Source organism: Athene cunicularia (genome assembly GCF_003259725.1).
Source record: "Athene cunicularia isolate RWA chromosome 12 unlocalized genomic scaffold, athCun1 chr12_part1, whole genome shotgun sequence".
In the NCBI taxonomy this organism is placed as follows: domain Eukaryota; kingdom Metazoa; phylum Chordata; class Aves; order Strigiformes; family Strigidae; genus Athene; species Athene cunicularia.
Window position 1 is genome coordinate 17,590,056 of NW_020799116.1, and position 20,554 is coordinate 17,610,609.

Below are 20,554 nucleotides of genomic sequence, written 5' to 3' on the forward strand. Positions count from 1 at the left end.
CTATCATACACATTATTTCAGCAACATGGTGGTTTCTGTCTGGCCAGAGCATGGGCTTTCCCAGCAAACACAAAAAAAATTAATTTAAAAATAAATAAAAGCCAACATACCTGATAATTCCCGTTTCAAGAAGTCACTGAGGCCTAGGAAGTTATGATGAAGAACTAGCAAAAATATGACAACAGCCACTATAAGGATAGAAATGTTCACTGAAAATTCAGAAGAAAAAATTTTATCAATATAACCAGAGAATGATTGGGAAACTCAGAAAAGTACAAGAGATTTTTAAAAAATGAGACACACACATACCTTTCCTTAATGTCATTTTTTTCTTATTTTATTTTATTTATTAGCATAAAGTTCCTGCAAACCTGCAAGAGAAAAAATACAGCAGTCACTTCCTACTTCCAGTGCATACCTACACAAGGCATTCTGGACAGGCAACTCCGCGGCCGCCTCGCACCTGCCGGCTGAAGGCCCCTCACGCAGGGGTCCTGAGGCGCGAAGCCGCCGTTGCCGGGGAGACGGCGTCCCGCGCCGCGTTGCAGCGGCCGTTGCCGGCGCAGGGCGGTAACAGCGCAGGTAAGGCGCAGGCTGAGGCCCGGGACAGCGGCGGTGGCGGCGCGGAGCCGATGGCTGAAGCGGGACGCTGCCGCCCCGGGCTGATGGAAGACGAGGCGGAGCGAAATGGGCGCTTCCGGCCAGCTCAGCGGCCCACTTCCGGTTCCGCTGCACCGCCGTGGGCGCGGGGCTGCGCGCCCGTCCTCGCTGAGCTGTGCCGCCGTTTCCGTCTTGCAGGGCGACGCGGACAGCCGGCAGCCGCCGCAGGGCCTCGACGAGGAAGTCTGAGACGGCGAGGAGCAGGAGGAGGACCGTGAGGCGCCGCTCTCCGCCGCCATGTTGAACATCTTCCGCTCCATCCCCACGCAGATGGTAGGGCAGCCGCCGCGGGAGGCCCGGCCCCTCGTCCCTTTGTCCCCATGGCTGCGTGCGGGTCTTAGCGTGCCCCTTCCACTGCGGTGTTGGCACCTGCGTGTGAGCAACTGTTACTGGGGCTGAGAGCTGCTACTCCGTATCGAATTTCGATTTTTTGGTCTGAACATTGGAGCTTTGATGTGCTGTAAATGAAGGTAACCTACAGCTGTGCAGGGGACAGCCCTCTATACTTTTCTGACTGTGTGCATACAGCCAGGAGGCAAAGTATTTTTATCGAGCCATGTTTTCTAAGGTCATGCAGACCGGGTGACATATCATACCCTCTCAAACATATACTCTTTTGTGGTGTTACAGCTTTTGCAAAGTGGTATTAACCACAATGATATTTTGATGTTGCATTACTTATCCCGGACAGTGCTTGCTTTTATTTTTAGATTATGTGGTCAAGACTGCAGGGGAGGTGGTATGTGAATTAAGAGCTTAAATTTTTTACACTTGAAATCCAGACACTGTGAGAAAAAGAATTCCAGTCTGGTTTTCAAGTTGAACAAGAAGGCTGAGGACCTGTGCTCAGGCTGACTCTAGGCTCTAACCTGGAAGAGTTTATCTGGTAGGTTTGTCTTTTGGGTAACTGACAAAGAAATATCTCTTTCCACAGGACTACAAGGGCCAAAAATTAGCAGAACATATTTTTCAAGGAATCATTCTTGTCTCTGCAGTAAGTATACTAGAACTATGGGTGATAACATACAGGACTTTATTTTGTTTTCTGATCTTACAAACAAGGGTTTTTTCTGATTGGCTTAACTGGGTCACTAAAAGCTTTATAAAACTTACTTCATTCTTGGCCTACAATTTTGAAAACAAGGTTAGAAAGATGTATGAGCTGTGCTTTTGAAAAATCTATATTTTTTTACATAAATTTGCACCCCTAACTTAATTATGGTATGGGTAATGTTTTTGTTTGTTTAAAGTTTGATATTTTTTAAAAAACTTTTTTTTTTTTCCTAGATAATTGGTTTCATCTATGGATACATCACTGAACAGTTTGGATGTACTGTCTACATTGTTATGGCTGGATTTGCTTTATCGTGTTTGGTAAAAATTTTTTTTCCCAAACCAGAAAATACATGCACTATTTAACCTGAAATAATTATTAAATTAAGGGACTGTCAGCACAGACAAATGTTTACGATCTAATTCAGATTGTTAATACATATTTGTACTTTCTTTGATCTGTAGAAAATGCTTTACAAACCATTGTGTTTGTTCTCAAATGCTAGTAAGATTTTAGAGAACTCTGCAATTTAATACTGCTTTTAAATTAGTTTTTCATTTCAATTAAATGTTATCGGTGCTATCAGCTTGACTTAAAAGTAACAACGGATAGTGAGGCCTTCTGTGGAGTAGTAGCTTGTCATGAAAATTTTGCAGCTGGCCCATGCAAAGTGTGGAGAGAGGCTAGGACAAGAATTATGGAATTAAAAGAGGAATTCCTTATTCATGCACAAGGTATCCTGTTCCAGTTGGGGCACACCAAATGTGGTTCACACCTTTCAGGTGTTCAGATCCAACATGATTTGACAAATCACTACTTAACACACACATACTACTGTTTGGAAAAGCCACTGTAATTCTGTGGCATCATCATCCATCTGCTTCTTTCTTGATTTAAACATCCCTGGAGTCAGCAGTCTTGCTACAGTTTATCTGTGATGCCATATAATGGGAGAGTTTCACAGAGGTGTTAGAAGGACTGGATGCTGGCATTACCTCGGTGGTCTAGGGGATCCTCTTCAGGATGGGTGCTGTCATTCTTGCAATGAGCTGGGGTCCTTTAGTCACGCTTACTTAAGCATGACTACACGGTGTAAACTGTGTATAGATCTCTCTTTATAGTATGAAATAGTATGAACTATATTAAGACTAATTGATAGAATAGTTAGGGAATTGTATTTTGTTAAGCTGTACAAAACACTTATCTAGGATCTTGATTTACATGTTCTGATTTAATTCCTTTTTCCCTAAGCTAACACTCCCTCCGTGGCCTATGTACCGCCGTAATCCTCTGAAGTGGCTACCTGTCCAAGAGTCGGGAACAGAAGAAAAGAAGCCAGCAGACAGAAAGCCAAAGAGACATACTAAAATCTAAAAAAAAAAAACAATGTAGTTCTTCATGCTGTTACTTTGTTAAATGCATTTTCACTGGAAGATGCGTCTTGGCTTAGTTTTTGGGTCTTTTCTTACTATTTTCTATCTACCATTAGGACACCAAGATTGGCAGAGAGCATGAAGGCCTCTTATTCAGTGAAGTCATGGGGAAGACAGGGGTGGGGGGATTAACTTTAGAAGGCTACTGGAGGTCACACCTTACTCAAATATTTTCATAAAAAGAACACAGTGATTCAAACCAAGTATAGTTAAGCTGTTGCCATAGCCTAAAAGATAATATACAGCTGGACTTCTGAAATATTTCCAACTGTGTGTAAAACAAGCTGTCAGTACTGTAGGTTGCAACAAGTACTGTAGAACAGTGAATACCCCACAGTTCTGAAAAAAACACACAAGAACTGGAAACTGTTCTAGGACAGGAGATTGCAGAGGGGCATTTTTTGTTTAAAATAAATTTTCCTGGGTAGAGAAAGTAACGCCTTGCCTGCATAACACAGCAGCTCCTGAAATCTTGTAACTTGTGCATCTAGTAGCAGGACCCATAGGTATTACACTTTTTTTACTACTGACTGTCATGTTAGTTCCCTCACAGGTGATAGAGATTACAATATTTAAGCTAGAGGCAGGGAAAGAAACAGGTTGTGAAATTAAAATTTTATTTTACAAACTTAATTCCCTTTGACTTCATTACCCTTTATAAAGAACACACACTTTTTCCATAGTGATGGTACAATGACAATGCCTGGGCATGTGTAGCAACAGAATCTAAGTGCAAAGAAAGGGAAGAGTTAAAACCTATTTCTCTAAGTGACCCTGGTCTTAGGCACTTTAGTTCCTAAAAGGAATTAATATTTGTAAGGCAAAGGGATTTCTCCAGCTGGGACCATGGTAACCATGTCTGTATTCCTTCCAAACATTTTCAGGCTTACTTTATCCAGTTACCAAATATTTCCTACCACCTTAGTGATTTGCCTTAGCAATGAGACACGAAAGCAAAGGCTCTGCTTAAAAGTACTACAGCCACCCCCCTTTAGTACTTCAACTCGGCTATTTACAGAGCCTGAAGGCTTTTCGTGCTACAAAAATTAGTAACTGTTTCTCCCAGCTAAATTTTCACAACTATTTGATATAACAGCTTTTATACCCTAGCCTTGGCATAGATTTTGTTAGCATATTTTGTACGTGATCATACCAAAAACCTTTTGGTATGACAAATTCAAACCATGTTTTTTATACAAAACTTGGTATCCATCCTTCTGCATCTATAAAAAGCAACTTTAAAAAGTTTCAAGAGAATAAAAACTAAACAGTTTCTCTTCTGAGAAAGTGATAAGCCTGATTCACATTTTAATATGAAAAATACTACAAACTATAATGTTTTTTGCAAGTTCACCTCCTTATTCCAGCAGAGGAGGTCAGTGGATAAACGTGCCTTGTAAGCTGGTCCAATCTATCAAATGAGCTATAAAACAGTCCTCTAAGAAAAAGGTTCCGGTCAGAACTTCACATTTTCTTCAAGAAATTTCAGATGGCGTGCCTTCACACTGTAACTTGCATACTTGTCTCCCAAATGCTCCCGCAACTGCAGCTATTGGGAACACAAAAAAAACACCACACCCCACAAAATTTACTGATGTTGAAAAAAGCAGGAAGTACCAAAATCTTAACAAAAACCCATACCAAAGCACTCAACTGAAAGCAGCACGTGATGTTTGACAACACAGATGGAAGGGAAGAAAAACAGAAGAGTCTTTGCTATCTAAAGGCAAGAGAGTTCCAGATTCCACCTGAGAATTTAAAATATAAATCAGATCTTCACAGGTTACATCTACCCAAGCAGTAAAACTGTAACCCAAGTTTTGAATCAAATGAGCTGGAGGTATTGCTCACTCACCTCTATTAGGAATAGACATAAAGCTCTTTCTCACTTTGGACATAAGGGGCATGAGGCAAGCAATGTGAAAAATTATGGGTCAAAAGAAATTACTATTGGAGAAACACCACAGAATAAAACTATTTGCATCCCTTGCATCCTCCACAAACACAGGGACCATAAAGCTCATATGCTTTCCGAAGAATTTGTGGTTGAAGATAGTTAACATTCAGAATCAAACTAAGAATGAAAATGACAATATACTTAGGCCCTTGCCTGACAATGACTACATAAATACTTTTGGGAGTGAAGGTTTGCATTACTATATCAGTATCTAAAAAGGAGGGAGGGGGCAGTAAAGATCCTGCTCATTTATCTAGGTTTATAAATAAACAATTTTATTACAAAAGACATTCACCTCTCTTTTCACTTCGTCGTCTTCTTCCATAATGCTGTACGCCTTCTCAAGAAGTCTCATTCCCAATCCTTGCACCACATCAGACCTCAGGATTTCAATCACTCTCCTAATCTTGTCAGGAACTGGTAAGATATCTATTAAAATATAATTTAAAAAAGTCAATGGATTAATAATTACTTTCAGTACAGTCCATTTTCATGGTCTAAGTAGAAGAATAATATGGAATGGCTACCACAGAATTCTAGCTGACCATGCAATAACTGTTTGAACTGGCTAGCTAGAATCAACACAGTGAATCAGAAGCTCTCGGATGCTGACTCTTAAGACACTGGACAGTACAAAGTCAGTGTAGACACAGTTTGTGCAATTAGGTCCCTCTAACTTTGTTTCAGTTGGTCCCTGTATTCAACATTACAAATATTTGAATTAAAAGGACTATTCTCTAATACTACACCACCACCCCAGTATTTTAATCATTTGTACTTATAGCAAATGTAAAAAAAGTTTAATCACTGTAAAACACTAGTAACATCATTTCTGTCACCTGTCTGTCTCAACAGCCTTTGAATCTTTTGCTCCTCAGCTGAAGCTGCCAACAAGAGATACTCCTTTTAGAAGGGGAGGCCTCCATTAGGAAGTGAACCAAGAACATTAGCTTGCTCTTTTAAGAAATCACCAACACTCCTTTCATAGGATATATCGCCCAAAAATAAAACAGCCGATCTAATTAAAGTTTCAGCTTAGAAATGCAGTAGCGCTGTCATCCCAAGCGGCAGTAAGTAAACAGCTGGAGGATCTCACTATATAATACTTGAAGAGTGAGAAAAATGGACAAAAACCCCACTCCACTGAAATTTGTACCTTCAACATTCTGTCATACCTGTTTAGAGACACACTTTTTCAATGTGTTTTACTTTAGCAATGCAGAATTAATTTAACAGAGTAAAATCCAGCACTGTCCTATTGTTTTGCCTGTCACCAGGCTAGTTACAAGTAGAATCTTTATCATTTAAAATAATAAGCACAAGAAGGTCTGAGACTTCAAAAAAATCAACCCTCAGCTTTTTCACTTGTTGTGTAGTAAATTCATATGAAGTCTAAATGAGACCTTATGTATGAAAAGTGATTAATCCCTTGCACTTGCATCTGTAGGAAAAATAAGCTTGCCCAAATTTTGCAATAAGGGTGAACTACTCTTGTACAAACCTCCACTGAGTTTAATGCTTTGTGTACAATTTCACCTTCATCCATAATTCACAAATCTTTACAGCTATCAAATTGTTTGAATGCCTTAAAAATCGTATTTCAAAATGCTCAACTCCAACTGTTCATTTTGGAAGTTTTTAAATGTAAGTAACATGGAGAAAAAAAATCATGCTGCAGGCCAGATTTCTCTCTTCATTAATAATTACACAGATAGATCACATGTTCCTTTCCTTGGCAGGTAAACAACAATTAGAGCAGTTCTGCACACAAAATTATTTAGAAAGATGTTTATTTCTGTAAGCTCTGTTGAGCCTTGAGAAGGAATAATAGTGGATTATCTTCTGTTGCCCACGAGCAGGCTTTCTTTGGTTATTAGTGTTGACAAGCATTCATTTAAAGCAATAACTGAGCAACAGACCTGAAGAAATTTCTTCAAATTTTAATTCCTCTGACTGATCAGGTGATTTTCCATGCAAAATCAAAGTGTCTCGATATTTTCTATGAAGTTTAAACTCTGGGGCTGGAGTCGAGGTTACACAGTACTCAGAGTTCTCTTTGGAGTCCATTTTCAGTGTCCAGGTCATTAGCTGCACCAAGTCATTCATTTCATTCACACTGCTTTTTCTGGTAGAGCAGAAATAAGATGTAATTCAGTCACCTTTCATGATCTAACTTCCACCTTGAATTCAGAGGACTTACAATAAAAGTTTAGCAAGGTCCTGCTAAGTATTCCATGTTAAATTACTTCTAATGTTGCTATTGATAAAACGGCACCACAAGCAGTACTTCATCTAACACAGGCTCAAGCTTCATTTGCCTAGCAACAATTCACAATCCTATCGGCTACTGCTACCTGTGGTAATGCAACAAATAATATTTTTGGAAAAATTGCTTACACAAACAAAATCAGAAATAAATTCCTCCTCTTTCACAATGGAGAGGAAGCATGTTGGCACCTTTTAACTCATGCTTTTAATGTATGCTGACAGAGTATGTCCTTTGATGCTGGAAGACTGGTCAATGTCCCAGAAAGTTCAGCACGGGAAGTTTACAGCCACAGAGAGGCAACAATTAAATGGGAGCGTGTTTTCTTTATCTCTACATGGTGAGTGATTGAAGAACTATGTGATACATAAAATGTGAAAGCAATTCCTGCCATTTTTTTTCCCACTCCAAGTCAAGGTCCAATATAGCAGTGAAAACTCCTGCACAGTATTGAACAAAATACTTAACTCTCCTTGGAATCACCGTCAGACTTATCTGTAGAGCTTGTGGAAGAGCTTAACTCATCATCAGACAGGGAATGGGTTTCTCTCTTTCTCTAAGTGAAAAGGGAATATAAGACAAAAATTCTAATAGCTGAAAGCAATTTATCAATATGGCATGAACTACTGTTCTTACATGAAAGAAAGACTTTCAACAAGCATATTTTTACAATCTCAGCTTGGTAATATTTAAAAGATGTAACCTTTGGTTTTAAAAACAAGCTAATATGCAGGACATTATCAACATACTTCATGGAATGGTTATGTGACTAGCATTACATCAGTCATGCAGTTTTAAGCACTATAAACGCTTCACCAAGTGCCTCTATTAAAATTGATTAAATCACATATGTCAGTTCTTTGCCAACTATATTATAAAGCCATTATTCTTAGTGTGTCTATTGGTCTTTAATACACATTTAAAAATAATATTTAATTAAGTTTGTGTAAGTTGCCAGCATTCCCGAAAATATACAGAGATTTTAAACACTTATAGCTGTACAGTCCTGTGTCAGTGCATAGCATAACATGCAAAACCATCACCAGCTTATGCACACACAACTAGTGCGTACGAACCTCACGTTATCTCAGTTTGTGAATGCAGGTGAAGTTTTTACATTTACATACCAGTTATAAGCATACACATGGAGGTAAAACATGCAAAACACTTTCCATGCAAGTGCTGGACTGAGGTAAATAGAGCATACACTTTGAATTTCAGACTAAAATTTCTTCACTGTTACTCTTCTGCATTTATTGGTATTAATGATGTTCTCCTGATGTTGCAGAAGATTGACAAATATGTTTAAGACCTTAAAAAAGACTAATCAGACAAGGAGGAGAACTTTAACAAAAACTATTCACTTTTCATCTAGCAACTATTCCTTATTGCCAGCACATAAATATGCACTTAACATGATTACAAATTAAAATAATTAAAATGTTCAAACACTGAAGCAAAATTAGATGTACCAGGCTAAAGGTGGTGTGTTGTTAATAGAAATTTAAAGCAGACTGTTCATCTGTAAATAAAGTATAGTTCAGGATAAACTTTTTCCAAAATAAACTAAACACTGCAATTTACGGCCCGTAACAATCAGTAACAGATCCCTCGTTTTCATCTCTGACAAGTGGACTGAAAATGCACAGTGAGCCTGGAATGTTAAACTGATCTAGCCAAACAAAAAAAGTGGATTAGAGAACCATACTCTACCCCAGGCCTTATAAAGCAGTATTTACAGAGAACCGTGCACTCCTATTGACTGAGAGTTTCTTCCACACATAGATTTTTTTTTTTAAATATTACTTTATTCCCAAATTGTGTCTGCATTTAAATATTTCAAAAGCAGATGACCCCAGTTTACCTGAGAAATACTGGGATCTGATGAGGACTGAGCAACTTTAACATGATTTTCCATATGTGATTTTGCTTCAACTACTGCACTATTTGAAGTTCGTCTTGCTGGAATCACTGGAAGGATGACATTTTTACAATATTTACAACTTAGCTGCATGTATTTTGAATTAGTTTCATGCTCATGCAATAAAAAAGTCTATGACCTAGCAGAAGACAGGAAGGTTAGGTATTCTGCTAAGAGAAAACACTGAAGCTTCTATCTGAAAGGTGTATATTCTGCACTTCACATACATTTCAAAGACAAGTTGTCACCAATATAAACAATTGAACATAGCTCAAGAAGCAGAAAAACACAGGCACATTAACAGAAATTTTTATTTAACACAGAACTAGACCCTTACTGCATCTTTCTGAAGATGGTAGTAAAGAACAGACCAAAAGTTATAATTTCTTCACAAAGAAGTTATTAGCCTACTTATACATAAAATGTTAACATACAAACATAAAAATTACCAGAGGGAAACATCTCCTCCTGAGACTGTTTTAGTCTCCTTCGTTCCCGTGCTGTCAAGGGCCGCTCCTTCAAAAGAAGTTAATTTTATATAAGATAGCAATCGTCATAATGGCTTTTGTTATTAAATCACCTATAAAGCAAAAAATCCTTTTCAACTGACATGGACAAGAGAGAGCTTTTAGAGTAGTCCTAATCATCTAGCAAATGCTTAATTAAATATTACAAAATGGTCGTGGTCAATGAGACTAACACGCAATCTAGAAACAGAGCTTCTGACCTCCATGGTTCAGCAAGGCAGCTTCTCTCATCCTGCGCTGACCAGGTGCTTGACATGGCTTCCATTAGGTAGGAAGCTACTATATGTTTCCTTACTCACTGTGCATACACTCAGAGAACAAACTGCTCAGAAGGAACAACAGAAAAAAATAAGCTGACATAATATTCAGCACTAACCTTTGAAAAGGCAACTTGACTGGTTTTGGTGCTATTTACAGATTCAGAGGCTTCAGCACCATGCTGCTCTGCACACCTCTGTGCTGTCTTTGTGTTCACATCAGAGGGAAAAGGTAAAGGCCGAGGAGCAACTGTTCTCAACTTGAAAGAAAAGTGAGCAAGAATTTATACCTTTTTTATTAAAAGTTAAAGTACTCTGCAATCTAGAAGACATTCTTGCATGGTAAGGCTTAATGCCAGAGGTTTTGGATCCTACTGTAACCTCTTTACATTTCTCAACTTCATCCCTCCCTCTTCACAGCTCTGCTTGCATCCAATTCCCTTCTCTCCATCCCCACCTCTTGTCCCTTTCCTCCCAGACTATTTTGCAGTCAGTGCCTTTGCAACAACTGTCCCCACCCTCAAAATGCAAAACCCAAGAGAAAAGCTGGGTATCAATCACCAATCACCTTCTTCTCTATCCTTGTATAGCTGATGCCTTTCCCCAGAGAAATCTCTCTGCTGAGCATGGAAGCACTGACAGAAGCTCTATCTTATGGGCATGCCAAGATTGTCTTCCTAGACTTTCCACTCCTAAGCTCAGGGAAGTCATTACACGTGTCTATTATAAAGAACTAGTAATCTACTACCTACTACAAGTAGCCTTATCCACAACAGTCAGGAAAAGCACTGCTATATATTCTGTAGTCACAGTGAGAAGCCCTGATGGATGTTGATAGGAAAGACTGTAGCACAGCAAAGGCAAAGCCCACAGTTCTCCGTGTTTTCTTGTGCCCATCTGGCACACCCACCTCACACCTGTGAGGGTTACTGAGATTTTCAAAGTCTTACACACTGCTTCTAAAGGACATCTTGAAAGTTCTGCATTTTGTTACCAATGAAGTTATATGGATACACATGAAAAAGGACAGCATAAAACCCCCCCACCCTTAAAAAAAAAAGGTCCCATTTTTAAAGAGTAAAAAATGCAGAAGTCAAAGTAAAAAAGGAGAATTATTTTTTGAGTACCTGCCCCTTCTCTGAACAGACTTCAGCTAGCTCTCTTTTCTTCTGCCGTCGCTGCCGTGAGAGAGAGGGTTCACTGACAGAACTGAGAGGCTGCAAGTGGGAAGTAGTTTTTTCCTGAGCATCTCCTGAATCTCCATGACAGACATCATTCTAATAAATAAAACTATTTTTTAAAAATGTAGACATGCCATTTACACATACACACTTTTTTAAAAAAAATCAACACCATCCACTCTACTATTTGGACTGCATCCACCTTAACACATCACAGTTAAACACAATAAACTCTTCCTTGATTAACAGTTAGAAAAAATACCTGCTGTACCAGCATTTTTAAGCTATTAAACCTTCAAAGAAGGACACTTACTTGAAAGACAACAGGAACAAACGGTGCTAGCAGCTTTTCAGTAGAATCCAAGATCTACAATAGATTATGAATTCTTATCAGAAAAGTGTGTACGAAAATCTCACTGTAGACCAAAATGCAATGAAAAGACAATCACCACCTATTAGCCCCCCATCCAAATCAGGACCAACTCAAGATTAGCCAGGCCTATTTAGAACACAGAACAAAAGTTACAAAACTATTCTTACCATCTCTCTTCTCAGATGAAAAAGAAAATTGTTGTTCCCTGTAAAAACAGGATTTCCATCGTCTAGATGCAAGCCTAAAACTACCTCATCATGTTGCCCTTGCAAATCTGAAGCCAAGGCTTTTAACTAAGCATCTCAATAACTGCATCAGCAGCATCCTACGTTGACAGAAAAGCACATGCAGCAGCTCTCCAAATTTTAAGACCTGGCCATAAGTTAAATCTATTTCAAAGTCTATTTTAAGTAAGTATAAATGCATTACCATGCCAGTTTGCTTCTGGTCTTTTGACAGAGGCTGCAGGAGTTTCAAAGTGTCACCATCTTCTTCTATAGCATCAGCAGAAGACTGCTTAGACTCAACATTTTCAGCTTTAAAAGCTTGTTTTGCTCTTTCCCATAGTCCATCTTCCTTAATTGCTGGGCTACTGGATGTTATTTTAGAATTCCCTGGAACATTTAAATGCTTTGCTTTATTATTCTCTGGAATATGCTCACTGCCACACTTCTCACTCCCATACTTCATGCTTTCAGATGGTAAAATATCAACATTCACTTCACTAACTGTAGCTATGGAGCCTCCCAGGTTGTTCAAATCATTATTGCTTGGTTTTCTTTCCAACTCAACAGGTGGTTTCTCTAAGGGACAAAATTTGGTGGCTTTATATTTGAGGATGCCATCTTCTTCATTCTAGAATTAAAGGAAAACAAAAAAATTAATTAACTTTTGGGTATTAAGCATATATGAAAGAATACTCTAAGCACCTAAGGAAAGTCATTAACATATCAGAGCACATAAAGTGCAATGAAATTATGATTGATTATGGATTAAAAGCCTTGAAAAAGTTGCAACTCACATTTTTAAAGAGATACAGACTGTATTTGCAAATGACCTATTTCAGGCATTGGTTTATACATAGGCAGTACACCTATTTTTCATCAGGACCATGAAAGAAAAGTTGTACTCCCTTGACTCTTCCATAACAGAAGAGCCAACAAGTACCAACAGCTTAAAAATGTACTACATCATATACATTCAGTATTTCAGCACTGAAAGCTTAAACCCAGAACAGCAGATTCATTACAGAAAATAAAAAACATGCACAAGATGAACCATCACAAAAAAGAATCCCAATAATAAAACAATTTTTGGTTGTAACTACAATTATATTTTTCCAGTTAAAAACATATATTTAAAGTTGATTACCAAGTATTTGAAAAAAATATCTGAACTCAAATACTACACGAGTAATTTACAAAGGGACCCACAAATAAGAAATCAGATGTTGTTTAATTAACATCTTATAGTTAAGACACTGCAATTAGTTTTACTGACCCACAGCTGTTTATTTACTTCCACTCTTGTCTAACCACAATTCCTTCCTTAATATGAATTTTATACATTGCTAGGAATCAGATCTGTGTCCTCACAAATGCTCAAGGCACTTCTTATAAAACTGAGTTTGTTTCTCTAGAAAAAGCAAGTGGGTTTTGTTTTGTTTTTTAAAGAAAAAATATGTATCTCACAACTTTGTGTTTCCTGGCTTGCTCAAATGAGTGGTTTTGGTGTGTAACATTCCTGCTATGAGATTCATTCTTTACTGAGACCACAGAACAAGGATCTTTAGGTTTAGAATTCACCATTTTCTTATGACTTCTGGCTGCTTTCCTGTAAAGAAAATAAAAGTTGTTCATTTAATCACCATCAACAAGACCATAAGATATTTCTTTAGATTATACTAATTAAAAAAAATCCACTCCACTGAACAGCTTACATACAGAGAGTTTAAGATACTGGGCTTTTTCGACAGATTGTGCACAACATATTCACTTTTATCTCTATAAAAGGAGCCTAAAACCACCATTCAGACTCCGCCAGCAATGTACACTTGTTCTGCATAGCACCAAGATCAGTCTTACCTGGAAGCAGTAAAATAACTGACTAAACCTGACAAAGAAAAATAATTATATATGTGAATATCAAAAGGAACAACTCTCAGCTGGAAACATGTATATTTCCTATCACTTCCTTGAAAATACTGGTGCTACTTTATTTTTTTTTTAACTCTCTGAATAAGCTGTGCAGTCCTAACCATTGCAGAGTCTTATTCTGCAGTTGCAGAAAAAAAACAGTTTTAATTCTAATTCCCTCCTATTTCTCAATGGATCTGAAGAAACTCATATGTTCATATGATTTGTAACTGCACATAACAGAACTAATTTTATTCTGCTACAAAACCAGGAAAAATTGTAAAACAAGATCACAGTAACATGAATATTTTACACAGAATCACTCAAATGACAATATCTTACGCCTTTGTGGCTTCCAAAAACAAAGAAATTTGATGCTTGATATATGGCTGTCGTAGTATGGTTTTCACACTAGGTCTTTCCTCAGGTTTTTTACTGAGCATAGTTCGTATTATTTCTACCAACTGTGGGCTGTAATCCTTTGGCATGGGTGGCAACTGTAAAAGGAAAGGATAGTCTGATATGATTTAACGTATTTGTCAGTAGGGGCTACTGCTAGATTATTTATGCATGACAGTTATATTCAGTTGCATACTTTGCATAAAAAGTAGTCCCATTGTTCATATGCTGAAGTTTACTCAATTGCTTAACATTAAACAAAATATAGAAATTCTATGTGTTTTGTCTAAGAACTGTTCATAATTTTATGTTAATAATATCAACAGTTAAAGTTCTGTGAATAGGCTTAAACAATTATATAAAATAAATCCATATTAACTTCATTATATGCCAAACAAGACATACTTAAATAAACTAGCCTTCCCTAGCAGGAAAATAGCATCACATGAACAGTGATTTGATTTTTTGAACAATGTTTAAACCAGAAGCAAATTAAGAAAGTAAATCATCTCAGAACTGTGCAAATTAATCAATACAGTAGTTACACAAAAGGGTGACACAAATCTCTAGCAATATCTACAAATTAATAACTCCCTGGGTCCGATAATTACATCGTGTACCACCATACAACATGTATGATGATGCATGTAACATGCAAAATATTTTTAACTCCATGCAATATTTCTAATCGGAAAAGATAATCTCAAATTCTAGACAGAAAATCCAAGCACAGATAAAAAAAAAATTTAAAAGCTTTTACCTTTCCCTCAATAATTCGATAAACCAAAGAGTTCATATCTTTAGCATTAAAGGCATGTTTCAGTGTAGCCATTTCATAAACGCAGCAGCCTAAAGCCCAAACATCAGACTGAAAAAGGGAAAAAAAAAAAAACCAACGTTTGGGAACTTTTTATTAACTGTAGTTTTATCTCCAGAACTAGTAACCTGCCTTCAAAGAGGCCTTTAATGACAGTAAACTAATTAAGACCAAATTCCATTGCAAACTTTTGGCTTTAGTCTCACTCTTAATTTTGATCAAATGAATTAATTACTACTAAACATCACCAGATCTTTTCGAAAAGAAGTGTAGAAAGTTGCTGTTTGTAGGGGGTTTTGTCTGTTTTCTTTTTAAGTACAATATTGGTTCTAACCGGCAAATGAAAACCTCTTGATTTTTCATTGGAAGAACAGCTTCACCCCAGCTCTTGCTTACTGCAGACACTCATATTTATGGTGCCTGCGGTTTGCAGCAAGAGCTGAGCAGGTATACAAGAGCATGTTTTCTTTATTTTGTTACTTTAAATTTGCAGCAACACTGCTTATTTCTAGACTTTTTTTTTTTTTTAAATGCTGCTATGTCTAATACATACTTTTGAGAATAAAGCTTCCTGTCTGTTATATAGCTGCATTTTCTAAACTTACTAACAGACTGATATTTTTGTTTACATTGGCATATTGTGATAGGTACAGGCCACCTGCTGAACACCTTGGCTGTGATAACTATCACATGCTATGAATTCCCACTTACTGCACCAGACACAGTTCCAGAAATAAAGGTTTCTGCAAATCTCTCCCATTTTTTGTTTGGTCTTTGGGGACATTAAGAAGAGTTGAAAGCAATAAAAAAATCAGAAACAATAGATAAGACTGTAATGTTCTCCAACAACAAAATAAATTGCCAAACAAAACAGAAAGGACGTTTGCATTAACATACTCTACCTTGTAGTTGTAGGGTTTGTTAGAAAAGACTTCAGGGCTCATGTAGTATGGTGTGCCTATGAGGGTTCTGGCCATATCATACTGGTTTTCCAACACTCTGGCTATTCCCAGGTCACCCACTTTGATTATATTTGTTCGTGTCAGAAAAACATTTTGAGTTTTAAGATCTCTGTGCAGAATGTGCTTTTCATGTAAATACTGGAGAGGGGGAAAAAAAATAAATCACATAAATAAAGTTAGCTAACTCCTAATTTGTTCTTCTACACTTAAACGTAAAATCACTGTACACAAGTCAAAGAGGGAAAATACAAATATAGAAAGAACACACACATCACTATCAAAGTCAGCAGTGCCCCTGCTGAAGACAGTATTAGTGACTTAACATTAAGAATGACTGATACAGGCATGGACCTAAAACTTAGCACTGCTTTAGCAATATCTCTCTGTGTGGCTCTAACAAACAATCAGAAAAGAGGAAAATAAAAATGCAAAGTTAAGACTCAGACTTTCATTCACTTCCTGCTGCTTTCGTTTCTTGAGAGTCATTTCTTAGTTTTAAGTATAAAATTTCAGTTGGAAATACAACATGAGCTTTGTATAAACAGGGGAGAAAAACTGTCATAATAAACAAGAACAGGCACTACTCTAGACTTGTGTATGTCTGGTTATAACAGGCAACTTCAAGATAGAATTTTCTCTCCGATTTCTTGTTTCTTAGTGTTAACATTTATATCTGGTCTTTATTACTATAAAAATTGTCTAATTTAGAGTTTGATAACCTTCAATTACTATACTTCAACAGAGATAAGACTTAATAGAAATAATTAATAAGTAGTCTAAATTTACCATTAAAAAACATTGGCAAAACCACGGAACATAAAATGCTTCTGAAATGATCTCCCTTTTTTCTTTAAGCTACGTTTTGTAAATTTAATCTAAACTTTCAAACCAGAAAAGTGTTTCAGACTAGAATTGCAAATACCCTGGAGGTTATCACTGCCTACTTGGATACAAAGGTATAGACATAAAATATGATAGTAATTTCTTGCCTAAAAAACTGAAATGACCTGTGAACATTTTTAATGTACTCATAACCACTGTGTGTAGATGCTAACCCAGCCAAACTGGAATTCAAAGTCTGCAGCCTAACTGTAATTTTTAAATGCAGAGCTATATTAAATTTATATCTAAAGGTCACGAAGTTATACTTTATTTTACCTGCAGTGCCATGGCAATCTGGACAAACCACTCCACCACCTGATTCTCAGGCAAAAGTCTGCCCTTCTGCTCTTTCAGTTTGTGGTACAGATCTCCTCCCTCGCAGAAGCCCATAACAATATATAACAGGCCATCTTCCCCCTGCCAGGATTCTCTGTAGGTGACTATGTTGGGGTGTTTCAACTGAGATAACAACTGTGCCTCCTGTTCTGCTGCTTTCCTCTCTCGGTTGGAAGCATTTTTAAGGTTTAACTTTTTGATGACATACTGTAAAAGAAATCGCAAGGTATATCATGAGAGATGAAAGTAACTATGCAGAAGCCCTAAGGAATTCCCCAAATCTAAAGGAAGTACAGTATCTGAAATCTCTACACATTATTCTATATGGAGACTGCAATTTGCCTAGCAGTTATACCTCATTTCTACCATTATGCTGTAAAAGTGGAAGGTGTGGCTATTCTATTCATCTACCTAAATAAAACTCTACACAGGAGTTTTGTGGTGTTTTGCTTTCTTTTGACTAATGTTCACATTTATCTTTTTTTACCTCCACTCTCTTTTCCAATGTGTGTCTATCATTCATCTCTTAAGCCTGAAATACATGTTTGTGTATCACAGTTACTCTCAAAATAGGCCATTTCAACAGTTAACTTTAAAAACATTAAGGAAAGTATGCATTCATATGCAAAAAATGACAATGGATGTCTAGGATAAAAGTCATCTGGCTAGACTTATTTTGCTTTTCTCTGCAAGAAAAACCAAATCCAACTCCTTTCATTTTTTTTTAAGAAAAAAGTGGACTTCTTTCAATTCAGAAATAAAAAAAAAAAAAAAAAAAAAAAAAAAAAAAAAAAAAAAAAAAAAAAAAAAAAAAAACACCAAAACAGAGAAACTATGTATAGATCATACATTTGAAGACCAAGACAGTTGTTAAAATCTCAGTTTCAAGGCTTAGGTTACAAATTCCCCATTGTCATATTTGCAATAACCAACAGAGATTAATTTCTTGAATGCACAAAACAATGCTGCTGAGATTTTTCAGGTCCATTCATCCTTTCCTTAAAAAACCTGTACCTGGCAGAAGACCCCCAAGGCAGATCTGACTTAGGATCAACTGATTTGTACAAAAAGTCTACAATACAGTGTAGCACAGGAGAACAAGAAAAAGCTTCTATCAGGAAAAGAAATGTAGCAAGTAGAGATGCAGCTGGAGGGCAAGTTAGGGGCACATTGAAAAATCACTCTCAAAAACCTCAAAGCAGACATAATTTATTTTTTTAAAAAACTATCTGTTGCATTTATGAGTTTCTGCATATGCAGGCTCATTCAAAAGAAATGAACTATTACAGGGAAGTAGCGGTTCTTGGTCATACTGAAAGATTCAAAAGGTCTTACACTCATTCCTAAATTTCTTTTATCCTGTGCAAAGATGGGTTTAGAATTTTTTAAAACTACGTATGAAAGGTGTTATTTACTTCCCCAGTATGGACTATGTCAAATGTATTCCTAAGGAATTTCAGGTTTTAACAAAAATACAATAGAAGCTGAAGATGAAACAATAAAATCAATAACACACATTCATCACACAAGGCATCAATATTTAGGTCTAATCTTGCCCCCTTCCTGATGTAAATATTTTGGTAATTGTTTTTAGGTTGCCAGCCTTCCGCCCAACAAGCATGTCATGGCATACACCTGAACACACTTTTATCTGAGAGCTTTTAAACTGAAACATCTAAAAAAATCTTTACTTACTCAATTTCAGTGTCCTTGGCAATTGCTTAGGGTGTCTACTTCTCGAGCTGGCCCTATTAATTTAGTCCAGCACATCTAATTAGTATTGAGGGAGATCACCCCTGATAACCAACTCAACCAATTATGCAGAAATCAATGGTACCTCATGATTTTGTGTTTCAAAAGTCTGCTGGATATTAGACAAGCTCCTCAATTCTTATAACTTGTGATGATGTACAGCTTCCCAAGAGGAATATAACAAAACGGTGTACAGCATCATCTAAATTTAAAATAAAATAGAAATTCTGTGGCTACTGTTGTAACAAGTCAACTGCAGCTCTATCTTTGGGCATGGAAACCAAAAGCTTTTAGCTCTGTATCAGCTTCTGCCTTTAAACAATATACTACCAAAATGCAAAAAACATGCATATAGCCTAATTTCAAACCTGGCATTGGTTATATTTGACTTAATGACCATGTTAGCCTGGTAAGATTCCCATGAAGTCTGTTGCAATGCTATTCCGCCTTATTTGATATCAAATTGAGTAAAAATTGGAAATTTTTTTGGTTTAAACGTTTGGAGACACTTGACCTTCTCCACAAAAAAAAAAAACACAAACAACCCAGCATTCAGTTAATAGCAAATATGCTTAAATAAAATATAATTTCATTCACAGAACATGTAGCACTACACCAAAGCAACAACAAAAATATCCCAATCATGCTGCTACAGAAGAGTTTATAAATGTTGGCAAAAGATAAGACACAGTAAAACGCATCAAACATTTAAGATAAAATAACAACGATAAGGAAGCAAAGCTCTTGCCAATGTTAATAATCAGCAGCATGGCAAAGAGGTGAAATCTGAGGACCTGTATATGGTTGAAAGTCACCCCAATGTACTGTTTACTTTTAGGACAACGAGGTTAGCAACTCTTTGTGGACATTGGACTATGCACTGTGGTGACTGGCCTGGAGGGAACAAGTGCTGCCATCGCTGCCACCCAACCCACAGGTCATAGGAATTTGCCTTTAGATTCCAGCGTCTTCTCTGCCTTCATCCGGGAAAGGACACACCCACTGATCACCGCTGGGCACGAACACATCTCCCATCGATCTCTACTCAAATCCTGGCATAAGCCTCACACCCAAGGTTTCTGCAGTACTGCTCTGTGGATGTTCTCCAGCCCCATTTCTTCATCCTCTTGCATCTTATATCAAACACATCTGCTTCGGCCAGGCAAGACAGATTATTTCAAATTCTCAACAACAAGGCAAAGAAAAAAATGCTTGCACTTCAACTCCAACATAACCAAAATTTTGCCAGGTTCTGCCACAGTTGATACAGCAAACACAAAACTTGTCTTCCTCCAGCAGAGCTGATGCCAGCAAAAGCCAACACCAGAAGCTGTTTTTCCCATCCTTGCTATGATTTTGAGCTCCACCACAGGTGCATGTCTTAAAGACACTAACGCAAGCAGTAAAAGCTAATAGCAATTGCTTTTGCTTCACGCTAAAAAGAGCAGGCTGTATTTTCCTGTCACCCAACAGACAGACTACCAAAGCTAGGTTTTTATGCCCGAAACAAGGCATTATACATTGGGGGGAGAGGCAGTTTTAATTAAATGAAAAAAAGTGAGGATTGAGGGAGGTTGGGGTTTGTTTGTTGGGGTTTGTTTGTTGGGGGTGTGTGTGTGTGTGGGTGTGTGTGTGTGTTTTG

General features: G+C 37.3%; 3 protein-coding genes across 10 annotated transcripts in view; 1 reads left to right on the forward strand and 2 right to left on the reverse strand.

The window, feature by feature from the left end:
* The window catches only part of GLT8D1 (glycosyltransferase 8 domain containing 1), an 8,682-nt gene extending 8,316 nt beyond the window's left edge, over positions 1-366 (reverse strand). Inside the window, exons 1-2 of the mRNA XM_026857873.1 lie at positions 310-366; positions 111-209 (exon numbers count right to left, since the gene is read on the reverse strand). Of these exons, the coding sequence (XP_026713674.1) occupies positions 111-209; positions 310-325 (115 nt within the window). The 5' untranslated portion in view covers positions 326-366. The remainder of the gene's footprint in view (positions 1-110; positions 210-309) is intronic.
* Positions 367-435: 69 nt separating this feature from the next.
* On the forward strand, positions 436-3,150 carry SPCS1 (signal peptidase complex subunit 1). 3 transcript variants are annotated; one of them, XM_026857875.1, is made up of 5 exons: positions 436-582; positions 799-933; positions 1,595-1,654; positions 1,948-2,034; positions 2,966-3,150. In XM_026857875.1, the coding sequence occupies exons 2-5, from the start codon at positions 898-900 to the stop codon at positions 3,086-3,088; spliced, it is 306 nt and encodes a 101-aa protein (XP_026713676.1). In that variant the 5' UTR covers positions 436-582; positions 799-897; the 3' UTR covers positions 3,089-3,150. The 3 variants fall into 3 exon arrangements, with proteins under 3 accessions (XP_026713676.1, XP_026713675.1, XP_026713677.1); XM_026857874.1 differs by lacking the exon at positions 436-582 and having other exon boundaries at positions 681-933; XM_026857876.1 differs by lacking the exons at positions 436-582; positions 799-933 and adding an exon at positions 941-1,130.
* Positions 3,151-3,415: 265 nt separating this feature from the next.
* Positions 3,416-19,328, reverse strand: NEK4 (NIMA related kinase 4). Of its 6 annotated transcripts, XM_026857869.1 has the most exons (18): positions 18,998-19,328; positions 18,856-18,908; positions 17,101-17,367; positions 15,883-16,080; positions 14,924-15,031; positions 14,107-14,261; positions 13,321-13,462; positions 12,059-12,484; positions 11,570-11,623; positions 11,203-11,352; positions 10,195-10,335; positions 9,741-9,807; positions 9,235-9,341; positions 7,838-7,926; positions 7,024-7,229; positions 5,400-5,533; positions 4,802-4,895; positions 3,416-4,696 (listed from the first exon to the last, which is right to left on the reverse strand). In XM_026857869.1, the coding sequence occupies exons 3-18, from the start codon at positions 17,212-17,214 to the stop codon at positions 4,623-4,625; spliced, it is 2,259 nt and encodes a 752-aa protein (XP_026713670.1). In that variant the 5' UTR covers positions 17,215-17,367; positions 18,856-18,908; positions 18,998-19,328; the 3' UTR covers positions 3,416-4,622. The 6 variants fall into 6 exon arrangements, with proteins under 6 accessions (XP_026713670.1, XP_026713669.1, XP_026713671.1 ...); XM_026857868.1 differs by lacking the exon at positions 18,856-18,908; XM_026857870.1 differs by lacking the exon at positions 18,998-19,328 and having other exon boundaries at positions 18,856-18,919.
* Between the last annotated feature and the right edge of the window lie 1,226 nt (positions 19,329-20,554).

Bases quoted from the DNA above. Each gene is read 5' to 3' on its own strand.
- SPCS1 (XM_026857875.1), top strand. From the start codon at position 898: ATGTTGAACATCTTCCGCTCCATCCCCACGCAGATG. The intron at 934-1,594 runs GTAGGGCAGCCG...CTCTTTCCACAG, and splicing joins GCTCCATCCCCACGCAGATG to GACTACAAGGGCCAAAAATT. The intron at 1,655-1,947 runs GTAAGTATACTA...TTTTTTTCCTAG, and splicing joins GAATCATTCTTGTCTCTGCA to ATAATTGGTTTCATCTATGG.
- NEK4 (XM_026857868.1), bottom strand. From the start codon at position 17,214: ATGGGCTTCTGCGAGGGAGGAGATCTGTACCACAAACTGAAAGAGCAG. The intron at 15,032-15,882 runs GTAGAGTATGTT...TCCCTTTTTCAG, and splicing joins ACAAACCCTACAACTACAAG to TCTGATGTTTGGGCTTTAGG. The intron at 11,353-11,569 runs GTAAGTGTCCTT...TTTATTTATTAG, and splicing joins TTGTTCCTGTTGTCTTTCAA to AATGATGTCTGTCATGGAGA.